This window comes from Leguminivora glycinivorella, chromosome 5 (assembly GCF_023078275.1).
Source record: "Leguminivora glycinivorella isolate SPB_JAAS2020 chromosome 5, LegGlyc_1.1, whole genome shotgun sequence".
Lineage (NCBI taxonomy): Eukaryota > Metazoa > Arthropoda > Insecta > Lepidoptera > Tortricidae > Leguminivora > Leguminivora glycinivorella.
In genome coordinates, this window is record NC_062975.1 from 17,899,016 (window position 1) to 17,913,042 (window position 14,027).

The 14,027-nt window shown below is 40.4% G+C and overlaps 3 protein-coding genes across 5 annotated transcripts in view; 1 reads left to right on the forward strand and 2 right to left on the reverse strand.

Moving 5' to 3' along the window:
- Positions 1–517: 517 nt before the first annotated feature.
- Positions 518–1,964, reverse strand: LOC125226141. Its single transcript, XM_048130030.1, has 2 exons — positions 1,606–1,964; positions 518–1,520 (listed from the first exon to the last, which is right to left on the reverse strand). Exons 1-2 carry the CDS (start codon positions 1,824–1,826, stop codon positions 1,157–1,159), a joined length of 585 nt encoding a protein of 194 aa, XP_047985987.1. The 5' UTR covers positions 1,827–1,964; the 3' UTR covers positions 518–1,156.
- A 91-nt stretch (positions 1,965–2,055) lies between these two features.
- Positions 2,056–14,027, forward strand: part of LOC125226137 (cytochrome P450 302a1, mitochondrial) — a 40,537-nt gene continuing 28,565 nt past the window's right edge. For 2 of the 3 annotated variants that reach the window (XM_048130025.1, XM_048130026.1), the window contains exons 1-3: positions 6,077–6,506; positions 8,017–8,248; positions 11,674–11,858. In XM_048130025.1, coding sequence (XP_047985982.1) covers positions 6,317–6,506; positions 8,017–8,248; positions 11,674–11,858 — 607 coding nt within the window. In that variant the 5' untranslated portion in view covers positions 6,077–6,316. Of the gene's footprint in view, positions 2,091–6,076; positions 6,507–8,016; positions 8,249–11,673; positions 11,859–14,027 lie in introns of those variants that run through there. The other variant, XM_048130027.1, reaches the window with a different exon arrangement.
- Positions 3,347–4,842, reverse strand: LOC125226139 (probable tRNA N6-adenosine threonylcarbamoyltransferase, mitochondrial). Its single transcript, XM_048130029.1, has one exon. The coding sequence runs from the start codon at positions 4,593–4,595 to the stop codon at positions 3,357–3,359; it is 1,239 nt and encodes a 412-aa protein (XP_047985986.1). The 5' UTR covers positions 4,596–4,842; the 3' UTR covers positions 3,347–3,356.

Below are 14,027 nucleotides of genomic sequence, written 5' to 3' on the forward strand. Positions count from 1 at the left end.
GGGGCGCGCAACGGACTGTAATGTACTGAGGAGACGTTTTTTGAATTACACTCGGGTGGCGTGGCGCGGACGTCCGTTGCGCGCCCCGAGACACGCGACGCTCTGATGTGGCCGGTCCCTTAAGAGTCCGAGATAACGTCTTTCAAGCTTGTGGTATTTAATTTCTCTCACACGCGATTAGCCTTCAATGTTAATGAGCTGTTTGAATTAAAATTGGTCTAAATTATTTGAATGTTCTTGCTTAGAATATAAGGTTTACTTTTGAAGAGATTCTTTTATTGCAAGTTTCCAATAGGCATATTTATTGTGATATACTGATTCTCTTATTTTCAATATAATTAGCTATTTTCAATATGCTTTCTATTATATATTACCACAGAATATATAATAGTACAAGTACAGAAGGCTCACTCCTTTGATGTTCACAAAACGCCGCCATTATAAATTCTTACCTACATTAACAAACGGACCGCACGCGTGCAGACGACATTGAATTCTATTGCAACTAAAACAAATGTTATTAGAACCATAACAGTTTATTAGAAGCATGTTGACAAAATCTTAAAATATTGCTACCATGATAAATTCACTTTGTATACCAGCTACAAAAAAATACATGTCTTTCGATACTATATTTCTTATAGTTTAGGACTTAGAATTATAACAAAAAATTAAATACATAACAAACAAGCACAAGTGTTCTTGTAAGACTAGAATTCTTGAAATTGAAAGTGTATGACGAAATGAATTTACAAATAAATTTAACAGAAACATTAAACAATGTCAAGAAGGTATGTTAAGAATTCCAAAACATCCAAACATAATTGGTGAAAAAGTTTTACTACTCTATTACTAGAAGAGAATGATTAAATAAATGAATGCATTGAACCAAGTTAATTGTGCAACACTTAGGAAATACCCAGAAGTGAGCTACAGTTTAATATGCTGCCAAAAAGATTCTTCTTATGGCAAAAGCTTAATCTATTCAGTGCACACACACATGGAGGGTTGAAGTGAAATCAGCTATCAAAATAATTGAGAACTCCTCTCAACTAGAATAGCTTCTATACTTTATCTTGATATCTGATTTAACAGCTCAACCCTAACATTGACACTATATACATCATTTATACATTGACACAGATGACTTCACTTCTTAGATATCAATGTCATATTTCTCGTCATCACTATTAGGGCTGTACACTTCATCAGGAAGGTGGACCTCCCCACAGAACATTAGCTCTACATAGTGGAAGTAGTCAAGCGCAATATTGGTAAGCATTGCTCCAGTGGTCACTCCCAGGAAAGTGCCAATGACTGGCCTCTGTCCTACTGAGCTTCTCAGAATAGCCCACAAGAATATTGATCCAAGTGGCCAGAGACAGCCCCCGAGGAATGCCCAAGAGAACCTTCTAGCTGGCACTGCTGCTGCCATGTGGGGTCGAGCCCAAAGCCACAGCCCTGCTCCACCGCCAGCTGATAGGAACAACAGGTCAGTGACATCTCGACGTGGAAATAACCTGAAAATAATAATCAATATATGAAATTGTAGAATGAGTTCGGGATATCGTAGAAAGATATAAAGAATTCGTTTGCCTCACTCACCTGACCATTAAATGAGGGTTCATCACAGATATTGATAGTGTTGTATAACTGACCAGACCTTGCATCGGTAAATAGTAGTACAACACATTGTCCCTTGTGAATGGTGGTATTTTCACTTTTTGAACTGACTTATTAACATAATCCACAGCTTTAGGCACTGTAGCCGGCAGGTTGCCAAGCTGCCCTCGAATGTTACGATAAATTCTTTCTAGGATCTCCATTTTGAGAGGAAATGTAATATTTCAATACTAACGCACTCTAGACTATTGCGCTGGTTAAGGTTACACTCATAGACATAATTTGGCAAGTGCAATGGTTTGTAATGTTATTTTTAATTTAATGCAATTCTATTTTTTCAGTACAATGCACTGCGATACAATTCAATGCATTCATTCATTCACATCCTGTCATCGTACGTCAAATCAAACCGTGTGACTGGACGTGTGGTAGTGTGATTGCTTGACCGGAACGGGGAATGAATGGATGTGAGTACATAAATTATAAAATCTTTTTAATAATATTTTGTAATTATTTATAATGCATTCTTCCCGAAAATATAATTTACACTATAATCTATGTATATATTAATTAAGTTGTCGAGTTTATAGACCGTCAACCACAGAATTATAATTAAACCAGAATGAGTTGTTAGCCCAAAAAGTGTGTCCACATGAGAGGTTAAAGTTGGGGCTGGTGTCCCTCTCGCACTTATTACCACTATCAAAATCATTTGAATGACGTCATCACTGTCATCATTTGGGGATACCAGTCAATATTCAAAGTTACTACCAAATCTACTAATACCCAATTAAAGGTTTTTAATAATTGCGCAATTTTTTGGTTTTATGGCTTCATAATAATGACTTACCAATTCGTTACAAGGTATTAATACCCTTGCCTCAATATAATACGAAAATAATTTAAGTACAGGTAAAAATACTACTACTATAGTAATTTTTTAACACTGGTCACACGTGCGAGAGGGACACCAGCCCCAACTTTGACCCTCTCATGTGGACACACTTGTGCTAGTCTGTCAAGAACGCCTTTATGCGCAGGTGATAAGGTTCAATTTAGTATGGCAAAAAAAGTGTGAGCTCAGTCCCTATTGTAGGTCGATGCCGTCAACCAAATCTTGTCACTAGCAAAAGGCGGCAAATTTGAAAAATCGCGGGCTAGCAACACTAGTTTTGAAAATCGGTGGAAATTCGCTTGTGATTTGTATCTTATCTGTGGAAACTTCCACCCTACCAAAAAGAGAAATAACTAGCACATATCCGTCCCTTTTTAATACATTATCTAATTCGTAAGGAAGTAAAGGATGACTATACTATTTCAATTTTAATACTGCAGGCTGAGCGAGCCCCTTGAAAATAAAATATCTGTGGCTGTTCGACGTACATTGCTGGTTTTTGTTCGTTTCATAGGGATACCATACTTTAGTTTGATGTACATTGCTACTGCCAAAATTTGGTTGACAGGCTATAGTTAGTACCAAAGAGCATTGAATCACTACGTTTTATATTTTGGCTAGTACGAAATACCACTTTGGCTATGGTCAGTAACTTCTCTCCACTGACACCGACGAGTCCTGACATGGCGCCATTTTATAAATATTTTCTGTGATTATGGTAAATAAAATATGTTTCATCCTAAGGTTTCATCATCATTTAAATGGTGCTGTATATAGCTGGACTATAATGTAATCCTACTATGAAAAACCAAAGAAAAACAACGTGAGTAGGTGGTATTCAAATTTTTATTTTCATTAGTTTTGTAGGTATTTTTGCATTAACAACTTCATTGATTAAACTTTCTCCTAAAGGACTAGCAGCTTGAATATCTAATTTGCTTATATCTGTAGTTATATCTATACTTCTCCTCCACTTTTCTAAGCCATTCCATGCTATCATAACACCATTATCGGTACAAAGTTTTGGTAAAGGTCTGTATATCTTGTAATCTGATTCACCACATAAATAGGTTAATGCATTGAATATATAGTTATTACATGCAACTCCACCAGACACAACTAGCTGTTTATTATCTTTGGGTATTAGGTTGTTTTGCTCACAAAATTCCATGGCTCTCTGTGTTCTATGCACCAAGTGCCTTGAAACAGCCATCAAAAGTGCAGCACACAAATCATTCACTTCCAGAATCAATTTGTCAGCTACAATGTTATGATCCTGTTCTTTCCTGTGAAGCTGATAGATGACAGAGGTCTTTAAACCATTGAAATTAAAATTACAATCTCTGTATTCGGCTCGTGCCAGTGGGAGTTTAAATACATGAGGATTAGTAGCCTTTGATGCTGCTAATTCTATAGCTTGGCCTCCGCATATTTTAGAATATTCTGCTATGTTTCGCAACTTCATTCTCCTAGCAACTTTGTCAAAAACCTCACCGGGTGCTATATCCATACTTTGTCCAAGTAACTGAAAATGATTCACATCTTGAGCAACAGCCAGCAAGCAGTGTCCCCCTGATATTAACGAAACTAGGAACGGAAAAGATATGTTGTGATGCATTCTTGCTGCTAAAGCATGTGCCTCCATGTGATGTATAGGAATTATAGGTTTCTTATGAAGTCTTGATAAATACTTAGCATATTTCATACCAACTACAAGACTTAATGCTAAACCTGGTCTTAGAGTGACTGCTATGGCAGATATATCTTGCATTGTCAATTTCGCTTTCTGTAAGGTATCATTTACAGTTGGTTCAATATACTTTTTATGTAAGTCTTGAGCAACATCAGGTATGATTCCTCCATTCCGAAGATGCATAAGGTTCTGTGAGTGCAGGCTTTCTGAAAGTAACTTTCCATCGTGGCTTACGATGGCGCAACCGGTGTCGTCGCAAGATGTCTCGATTCCAAGAATAGCACTTCCAGAATAATTTCTATGGTTATTGAAAATTTTTATTTTCCTTTGCTGTATAAATTTTTGAGTCACACAATTGAACAATGACCGTGTGTAGTTCATCATATTTAGTTAAGGTCACTAGTCGTAACGTTATGGTAAAATAAGATTTTGTACCAATATTTATATGAAGATAGGTTATGTTTTTATCAGCATGGCATATTTACTCGTAACATCTGTTCGATAGACATATTCTAATATGTGTATAGTACAACACACGCAGCTTAGTCTACAGGTTTCATGAGCGAAGTCAGTAATTTTATTTCAAGACACTCGTAAAATAATTATTGTGTAAGTAAAGTCAGCTGGAAGGCAGCGGATTTGTTGTCTTTGTTGACAATATTGACACTGACAGTGACAAAGTAAGAAGTGGTGTCAATTTGACAAACGTTTAAGATGCGTTCCGAAGAGTAGTGCATTCAGAGTCTTTATATAATCTCGAATACTATGAAGCGCCTGCGTCTTCGCGCTGCGGAGGCGCGAAGTTAAAATTTTCTATGGGTATTAAACCTTCGCCCCCTACATTTTCAATCATTTTCTTTAGTGTTATGGCTCGTTGATGATTCCACCAACGTCAAAGTTTAGAAAAACTCGCGCTTTATGAAGATAATGCATTGGCTGGTGAGCACGACATATTTCAAATTTGCCGCTTATTTTAGTGACAAGATTTTGTTAGCCCATTATAGTTAATCTTATTTTACCTTGAAGTTACTTCTAGGGAACAAATCAAATTATTTTATTGAATATTTTTTGATTTGTTATTTTTCCAAGTAGTCACACTACTATATATAAATTATAAATTGAAATAGATATATTCTAATTCTTTACCACTAGACTCTAGTCTAGTGGTAAAGACGTTAGCCGCGTAAGCTGAAGACCCGGGTTCGATTCCCGGCTCGGCCGCCAGTGGGCCTTGCCGTTTTTTCTTTCGTGTATGATATCTATTTCAATTTATAATTTATATATAGTAGTGTGACTACTTGGAAAAATAACAAATCAAAAAATATTCAATAAAATAATTTGATTTGTTCCCTAGTTGTATAGATGGCAGCACCATCTCTCTCGCTATATCGTAATCCTGCAAAGGATTCATATAGGAGGTGCGAGCACTAATTGTTCGCCCTTAGAGTTGGTCAAAAGGCGCCTAGCCTTATCAGAGATAACATACACTAGAGAAATTTCGTCGGGTACCACGGCGTCTAGTGGTAAAGACGTTAGCCGCGTAAGCTGAAGACCCGGGTTCGATTCCCGGCTCGGCCGCCAGTGGGCCTTGCCGTTTTTTCTTTCGTGTATGATATCTATTTCAATTTGAAGTTACTTGTTACTTCGCAACTTCGGTTTGGAATTTCCAAGTTTCACTTTTCAAGTAAGTTAGCGATTGTCCATGGTGCAGTTTTCGGGGGGTAATTTATTATCTCTTCTAGTCGTGGAATCACGTAAACTTAGTAAAAATAGGTAAAGTCACCATTATAATATCAGACGGGTCCAGTTGCTCAAAATGTATTTGAACATGCACTTTTGGGCCTTAACAATAAATATGTATTGTTCAGATATATGTGAACACCATGGCCACTTGACTGTAGGTACATTATACAGCAGACCCTGCTCTCCTCCAATACATATTTATCTGCATATTAAAAAGGGGCCAGTTTTTTGTTCTTTATTTGCAATGCGCATCTTATTTCGAATGCATAAGTAACTTTGTAACTTGAACCTCAGTGCTAGTCCGCGTGTCGTGTTCAGTTTACCGCTTGTTGTCTTTAGAAAACAAATTCTTCCAAATAAACATGTATAAAATATCCTCAGCGGTAGTAAAAAGACTTGAAATGGGTTCTGTTTGTTGTGTAAAGTTCAGTTCAATCGCTGCCGAGCGGGTAGTGCAAGGCCGTGATATAAAAATAAAAGCATTCGAGGATATACCTGGGCCAAAGAGTTATCCTGTTGTTGGGACACTTCATAAGTATTTGCCTTTAATAGGTAAGTAAATGGTTAATAAAATAACCTTCTTATGCTAAACCAATTTTACGTTAAGGCTTTTTAAAATAGAGGTGTAAGTAGGTATTGCAGGTACATACCTACCTTAACTTTTAGTTGGGCCAATAGATTAGGTACTTTAGATAGGTATAAGTAGGTAACTAAAGTAACATTAACATTACATGCACCGTACATGAGAATTAACGCATTGAAGTAGTAGGTAGGTACTCGTAATATTTTCTTTTATAATCGATAGGCGGGAGATAAGTTCTGTGTCACTGGTAAGGTCTTCATTGGCATGAAAGCTTGCACCTAAAATAATCACACCCTTTTAATTATACCACCGTCTTATATTTCTAATCGAAAAGCTATGTTTGTAAACTGTAATGGAATACGTCTGGTATTATTCATTGTGTACTAGCCTTGCGATCTCGTAAACTACCTACCGGTCTGTAACGTGTTCACGGATTGCGCAAAAACATTTTTAAGATTTTACATAGAAAAGAAGTCAAGCGTAGGTATTCATTTATGTTTACCTCTTATTTCTCGTTACTCTTAGGCCGTTTTCACATTATCCGATCCGATATCGGATGTAGAAAGGATGTAAAATGTAAGATTTATGCGCTTCCAGGTCTTCATTTATGTATTTAATAGATAACTATTACTAAAAAACGATATAAAACGCAAAAATTGCGGATTTAATGCCGATGGCACTTTCCTACAACAGTTTTTGTCCGAGGCACCATCGAACTGCCGATATCGGCAGGACGCTTCCGACATTTTTTGGCATGCCGGACCCCCCGCCAGTTGTCGGCCGATAATATTTGTTTGTGTGCGTATATAATGTATGTATACGTTTGTAGTAGGTAGTGTGCGTGACAAAAATGGCGTCTATTAAACAGTTGCTAATGATCGAAATTCAAAATACATAGTTGACAATTTCCATGGAAAAAAGAAGGTTGTAATGCATCGGTCCGAATTGCGGATACTAGTTTTTTTATCTTTTAGTAGATATAGTTGAATGTAAAATTATTTATTTTGCCTGACACTCTGAGTATTTTTTATGCTCGTTATTTTAATTTTACAATATAATATTTAGGATATAGTGCTTATAATTATTAAATATAAAACATTTTTTAAATATTTTTTGATACAAAATCATACTTCATTGATTTGGAACAATGCGTTTTATCGGACCGACATCCGACACTATCGGAAGCGTTTATCGGATGTAGGATGTCGGTCCGACATCCGATATCGGATCGGATAATGTGAAAACGGCCTTAGGGTCCCCCCACATCTAGCGTCTCGCGAGCGTAGCGTCGGCCCAACTGTATGGACGAAGACGTCGCGTCAGGCTTTGCCATACAGTTGGCCCGACGCTACGCTCGCGAGACGCTAGATGTGGGGGGACCCTTAAGTACTTGTTTATTTTACAATTGACCTTTTAATATTTTTGAAGTGTTCTCAATGAAAAATTGAAAAGGAAACATTGCTCTAATAATATTTCCAGGCGACTACAACGCGAACTCCCTAGATAAGAACGCCTGGTTCAACTACCGTCGGTACGGCGACCTCGTCCGGGAACACCCGGCCGTCCGGCTGCTCCACGTGTTCGATCCGGACGACATAGAGACGGTGTTCCGGCAGGATGACCGGTTCCCGGCGCGCAGGAGCCATGTCGCGATGCAGCACTACAGGCTCGGCAAGCCAGCTGTTTATAGCACAGGAGGATTGCTCTCTACGTAAGATGTCTATATAATATAAAGCTACAACCCGACTGACATTTTTCCAAAAATGGGCAGAAGGAGTTTTTGCAGGTGGCAGTGTTTGGTGTGGTCGTATAGAGTTTGGTCCTGCGACCCCGGATAGATCAGACCGTCGGTCTATCGGTTCCGGGTAAAAAAATGTTGGACGGCCTGGCCAAACGGCTGGAGTTAGCCGGGGAGTGTTCGACCAAATGTCATAGAGGACCCTGGGCAGTTTTTGACGCCGCCATTTTTTTTTCAAAATGGCCGACTTTTTTTTTTTGACAATTTTTCAAATTTATCGTGGAGTGCTCAAATTTTGGTCGTAGAATCTCCAAGCGGCCTTGATTCGAATGAAATAAAAAAAAATTGAAAAATGCTACAAATGTGAGAAAACTGGCCACTTTTATTTTGTATGGCAACTTTTAAACCGTAAGAGATAGTCGGGGGGTGCTCGACCAAATGTCATACAGGTCTCGGAGTAGAAAAAAGTTGCATTAAAAAAAATTCAAAATGGCCGACTTTTTTTTTTGAAAAATTTCAAAATGGTCTGAAATTTGGCAGATGGGTGGAAGGTCGCCCCAAGATTTGTATACAAAAAGAAAATTTTGAAAAATTCAAAATGGCGGCCTTTGAGGGCCAATTGAAATTTGAATGGAGGTTTTTCTTTTAATTACCATAGCTCCGTAACGGTACAAAGAAGTGAAAAGTGCTCAAACAAATGTTATACAGTCACCCGAGGTCCATCGAATGGCATTAAAAAAAAATCAAAATGGCCGACTTTTTTTTTCGAAAAATTTCAAAATGGTCCGAGCGCGCTGAAATTTTGCACACGGATAGACAGCCACCCCAAGATTAGTATACAAAAAGAAAATTTTGAAAAATTCAAAATGGCGCCCTTTGAAGGCCAATTGAAATTTGTATGGAGGTCTTTTTTTTTAATCCCCATAGCTCCGTAACGGTAGGAAAAAGGTTAAATGTGCTTGAAGTAATGTTGTACAGTTCTCTGAGGTCCATCGAATGGCATTTACAAAATTTCAAAATGGCCGACTTTGAAATTTTTTTTTTTTATTTTCGGTCCGAGCGCGTTCAAATTTGGCACGTGGTAAGAACGGGGGCCAAAAATAGAAATGAGAAAAAAAAATTTGGAAAAGTCAAAAACGGTGGCGAGAGGGGAAAAAGTCAAATTTCCCTACCAGTTTGTATGGAGGTTTTTTTTTAAATCCCCATAGCTCCGTAACGGTAGGAAAAAGGTTAATAGTGCTTAAACTAATGTTGTACAGTTATCTGAGGTCCATCGAATGGCATTTACAAAATTTCAAAATGGCCGACTTTGAAATTTTTTTTTTTTATTTTCGGTCCGAGCGCGTTCAAATTTGGCACGTGGTAAGAGCGGGGGCCAAAAATAGAAATGAGAAAAAAAAATTTTGGAAAAGTCAAAAACGGCGGCGAGAGGGGACAAAGTCAAATTTCCCTACCAGCCTGAGGGAGCGTTCCACAGCCCAACGGTCATTGCTCCGGTCCAAGTTCCGAGCTGCGTACAGACAGTGCTCCCAAGCAAAAAATATAAGTAAAAGTGTCTAAAAATATACGTAAAGTGCCGCGGAGGCCCGACGCGGAGCTTCGAAACCAAGCGAAGGCCGAAGGCCGAGCTCCGCGTAGGGCCGAAGGCCCGGAGCGTCCCTGAGAGGGGCGCCAACTTCCCTACAACCCCCACAGTAACTATGCGGAGGGCCGAAGGCCAGGAGCGTGTCTGAGAGGCTCCCATCAAGCACGCGAAGGCCGCAGGCCGAGCTGCGGGCAGAGAATGCTCCCAAGCAGAACAATAATGAAAGTGTCTAAAAAGCGACGCGGCGGGCCGGAGGCCCGACGCGGAGCTTCGAAACCAAGCGAAGGCCGAAGGCCGAGCTCCGCGTAGGGTCGAAGGCCCGGAGCGTCCCTGGGAGGGGCGCCAACTTCCCTACAACCCCCAGTAACCACGCGGAGGGCCGAAGGCCCGGAGCGTGTCTGAGAGACTCCCAAGCACGCGAAGGCCGCAGGCCGAGCTGCGGGCAGAGTGCTCCCAAGCACGCGAAGGCCGCAGGCCGAGCTGCGTACAGACTGTGCTCCCAAGCAGAACAATAATTAAAAGTGTCATAATAAGCGTAGCGGCGGGCCGAAGGCCCGACGCGGAGCTTCGAAACCCAGCGAAGGCCGAAGGCCGAGCTCCGCGTAGGGCCGAAGGCCCGGAGCGTCCCTGATCGGCTCGCCGGCGGTCCGGGAAGTTGGAGCTTAAACACGACCCAAACACGTTCTCAAGACACTTTTACTATTGGGTCGTGTTTAAGCTCCAACTTCCCCACAACCCCCATAGTAACTACGCGGAGGGCCGAAGGCCCGGAGCGTGTCTGAGAGGCTCCCAAGCACGCGAAGGCCGCAGGCCGAGCTGCGGGCAGAGTGCTCCCAAGCACGCGAAGGCCGTAGGCCGAGCTGCGTACAGACTGTGCTCCCAAGCAGAACAATAATTAAAAGTGTCATAATAAGCGTAGCGGCGGGCCGAAGGCCCGACGCGGAGCTTCGAAACCCAGCGAAGGCCGAAGGCCGAGCTCCGCGTAGGGCCGAAGGCCCGGAGCGTCCCTGATCGACTCGCCGGCGGTCCTGGAAGTTTGAGTTTAAACACGACCCAATAGTAAAAGTGTCTTAGAAAAGCGAAACGACGGGCTGGAGGCCGCAGGCCGCACGCCCGTCGTGAGCTTGTCAAGACACTTTTACTATTGGGTCATGTTTAAGCACCAACTTCCCTACAACCCCCACAGTAACTACGCGTAGGGCCGAAGGCCCGGAGCGTGTCTGACAGGCTCCCAATCACGCGAGGCCGTAGGCCGAGCTGCGGGCAGAGAGTGCTCCCAGGCACGCAAAGGCTAAAGCAAACAAGCAAAGCAATAAAACAAATAAGCAAAGCAAAAAAACAAACAAGCAAAGCAAAAAAACAAAAAGCAACAAGAAAGACCGCGGGGCCCTCGGGCCCCGCGCACCTTTAAAAAACTAGTTTTATTATATAATTCTAGCATGTTCAAGAGGTACTCAGGATTCCGATATGGGTAAAAATTTTTGGGAAACAGGTACCTATAACAAAAAGGTTTTTGACCAAGATGCGGACTCGATAGACACTATGACTGATCTATACCCTCTACCGTCGGCACGGCGGCCTCGTCCGGGAGCACCCGGCCGTCCGGCTGCTCCACGTGTTCGATCCGGACGACATAGAGGCTGCCATAGTGTGCGGTGTACAAAATGAATGATCAGAACTGAGAAACTGGACACAGTGGCGGCGGTGGCTTACTGCGCCGCGGCCTTACCATGAACTTAAATAGGTGCCACTTAGTTAACTTGATTAATTAACTCCTCGTATTGTGAATATAAAAGGTGATTTTGTTTCTTAGAAATGGTCCCGACTGGTGGAGGCTCAGGAGCGCCTTTCAGAAGAACTTCACAAGCCCTCAAAGCGTGAAGGAACATGTTACAGACACGGATGACATTGTGAGGGAATTTGTGCAGTGGATTAAAACTGAGAAAGTGACGCCTAATGACGACTTCTTGACGTATCTAAATAGACTGAACTTAGAAGGTAATTTAGACTTGATTATCAAACTTTTAGTATGAATCCATATTAATATTATAAATGGGAAAGTGTGTGTGTCTGTTTGTTTGTCCGTTTTTCACGGCAAAACGGAGCGACGAATTGACGTGATTTTTTAAGTGGAGATAGTTGAAGGAATGGATAGTGACATAGGCTACTTTTTGTCTCTTTCTAACGCGAGCGAAGCCACGGGCAAAAGCTAGTTATTTATAAATATACCTGCTTGGCTTTTTGCTTACATCACCTATTCGGAGAAAAAATGTGTCTTTCCTGCTAGGATTGATTAAAGTGGCAGTTTTCTTTCCTACTGGATAAAGAATCAAGTGAAATGCATGCCTGTATTTCTCTTCCTTAGATCCTCTCGGTCAATTCCCATCCAAAAAACCGGCCAAGTGCGAGTCGGACTCGCCCACCGAGGGTTCCGTACAAACTTTCAATGGTTAAAATAATCATACTACTCATACTCATATTCATTTATTCATATTTGTAACGCCATTTTACACGTCAAGATTTGATTTAAAAAAATAATATTCATACAACAATAATACTTAGAGAATAAATAGACAGAAGATTGAAATTACAAAAAGTTAGGCAATATTCACATAAAAAATGCACAAAAATATTTTTCTAATTAGGTAATAAAAAAATTATCATAAGTGTAGAACGGGTGCTCGACCAGCCAATTTTTTTAAGCGATAGGTACTTAAAGTTCGACACACTAGGCGCTTCAACCACATATTGCGGCAATTTATTATAGACGGCAGGGTCCATCACATGTGTTAATTTGACCGTAAATTGGATTTACGGTCGATACCTACGAACTTTCCGGCATTTCGAATGTTGTACTTGGAACACATGTTGTTAGTTTTGTCACAGAATATATGTATAATAGTACAAGTACAGAAGGCTCACTCCTTTGATGTTCACAAAATGACGACATTCTAAATTCTTACCCACATTAACAAACGGACCGCACGCGAGCAGCCAACATTGAATTTTTCCCCTCACTAGCTCGGTAACACGTGTTTTGTCCTTTAATACCAGCGGGTAAAAACGCATTTTATCCACTAGTAGGTAAAGTAATTTGACCTTGAATAAAGTCAAATTAATTGCTTTAAAATTGATAAAAGTAGGTGAATCTAGTAATAAAGATCATTTACCACCTGTGGAACTACTGGAAGCAGTGATAAACGCATTTTTTGCGTTATATTTTCCTCGCTACAGTGAGGGGAAAAGTTTTGTGTTACACTCGGGTGCAAATGTATTTTACTTCTCGTGTGTTAAAAAACCGGCCAAGTGCGAGTCGGACTCGCGCACCGAGGGTTCCGTACAAACCTGCAAGGTTTACAAAGTTCGTTCATTACGACAATCGAGTCATAACTATGGTATTTTTATTGCAAAATGAAATTCATAACATTACAATGGGGAAAGATGGAGGAGCATAAATTTAAGACAAAGATCTCTTTATCGTTTAAGTAATCCTTTATTTTATATTATTTTCTTTTGATTGCGTTGACATAGAAGTTTGATTTTGTTACAGCTTAAAGGTATTATAGACCTGAGTATTTGGTATGAATTTCAATTTAATACCTCTACGGGTTTATGAGGAAATGGGTAGTAAGGTTAAAATTATTAAAAAAAAATATATTATGTGATGTAACTAAAAATTTATGGTTTTCGTAATTTTTCCTTTATCTATGCTATAAGACGTTGCTTCGTACCAAATTTCAAGATTCTGAGTTCACGGGAAGCACCCTGTAGGTTTTGATTCCCTTGCAAGTGTCGAAAATTTGCGGCATAAACGGCTGTATCTTTTGATTGCGTTGGCTTAGAAGTTTGATTTTTTCACAGCTTCAAGGGACAGTAGACCTGAGTAATTGATATAAATTTCAGCTTCATACCTCCACGCGTTCCTGAGAAAAAGGGTCTTGACAGACGGACGGACGGACGGACAGACGGACAACAAAGTGATCCTATAAGGGTTCCGTTTTTTCCTTTTGAGGTACGGAACCCTAAAAACTAGCAAGTTCAGGATTCTATAAATAACTTGCAAGTTCATGATTCTATAAATAACTATTATACAAATAACTATTATTGCACCGCGCGAAGGTCGTCGCCACGTCGCCAATGAATGGGCCGCGAACTCGCGGCCGCTGA

Excerpts from the sequence above, each read along its gene's own strand:
- LOC125226139 (XM_048130029.1), bottom strand. The coding sequence starts at position 4,595 with ATGATGAACTACACACGGTCATTGTTCAATTGTGTGACTCAAAAATTT.
- LOC125226141 (XM_048130030.1), bottom strand. The coding sequence starts at position 1,826 with ATGGAGATCCTAGAAAGAATTTATCGTAACATTCGAGGGCAGCTTGGC. Across the intron at positions 1,521-1,605 it reads AACCCTCATTTAATGGTCAG|GTTATTTCCACGTCGAGATG; the intron begins GTGAGTGAGGCA and ends TATTATTTTCAG.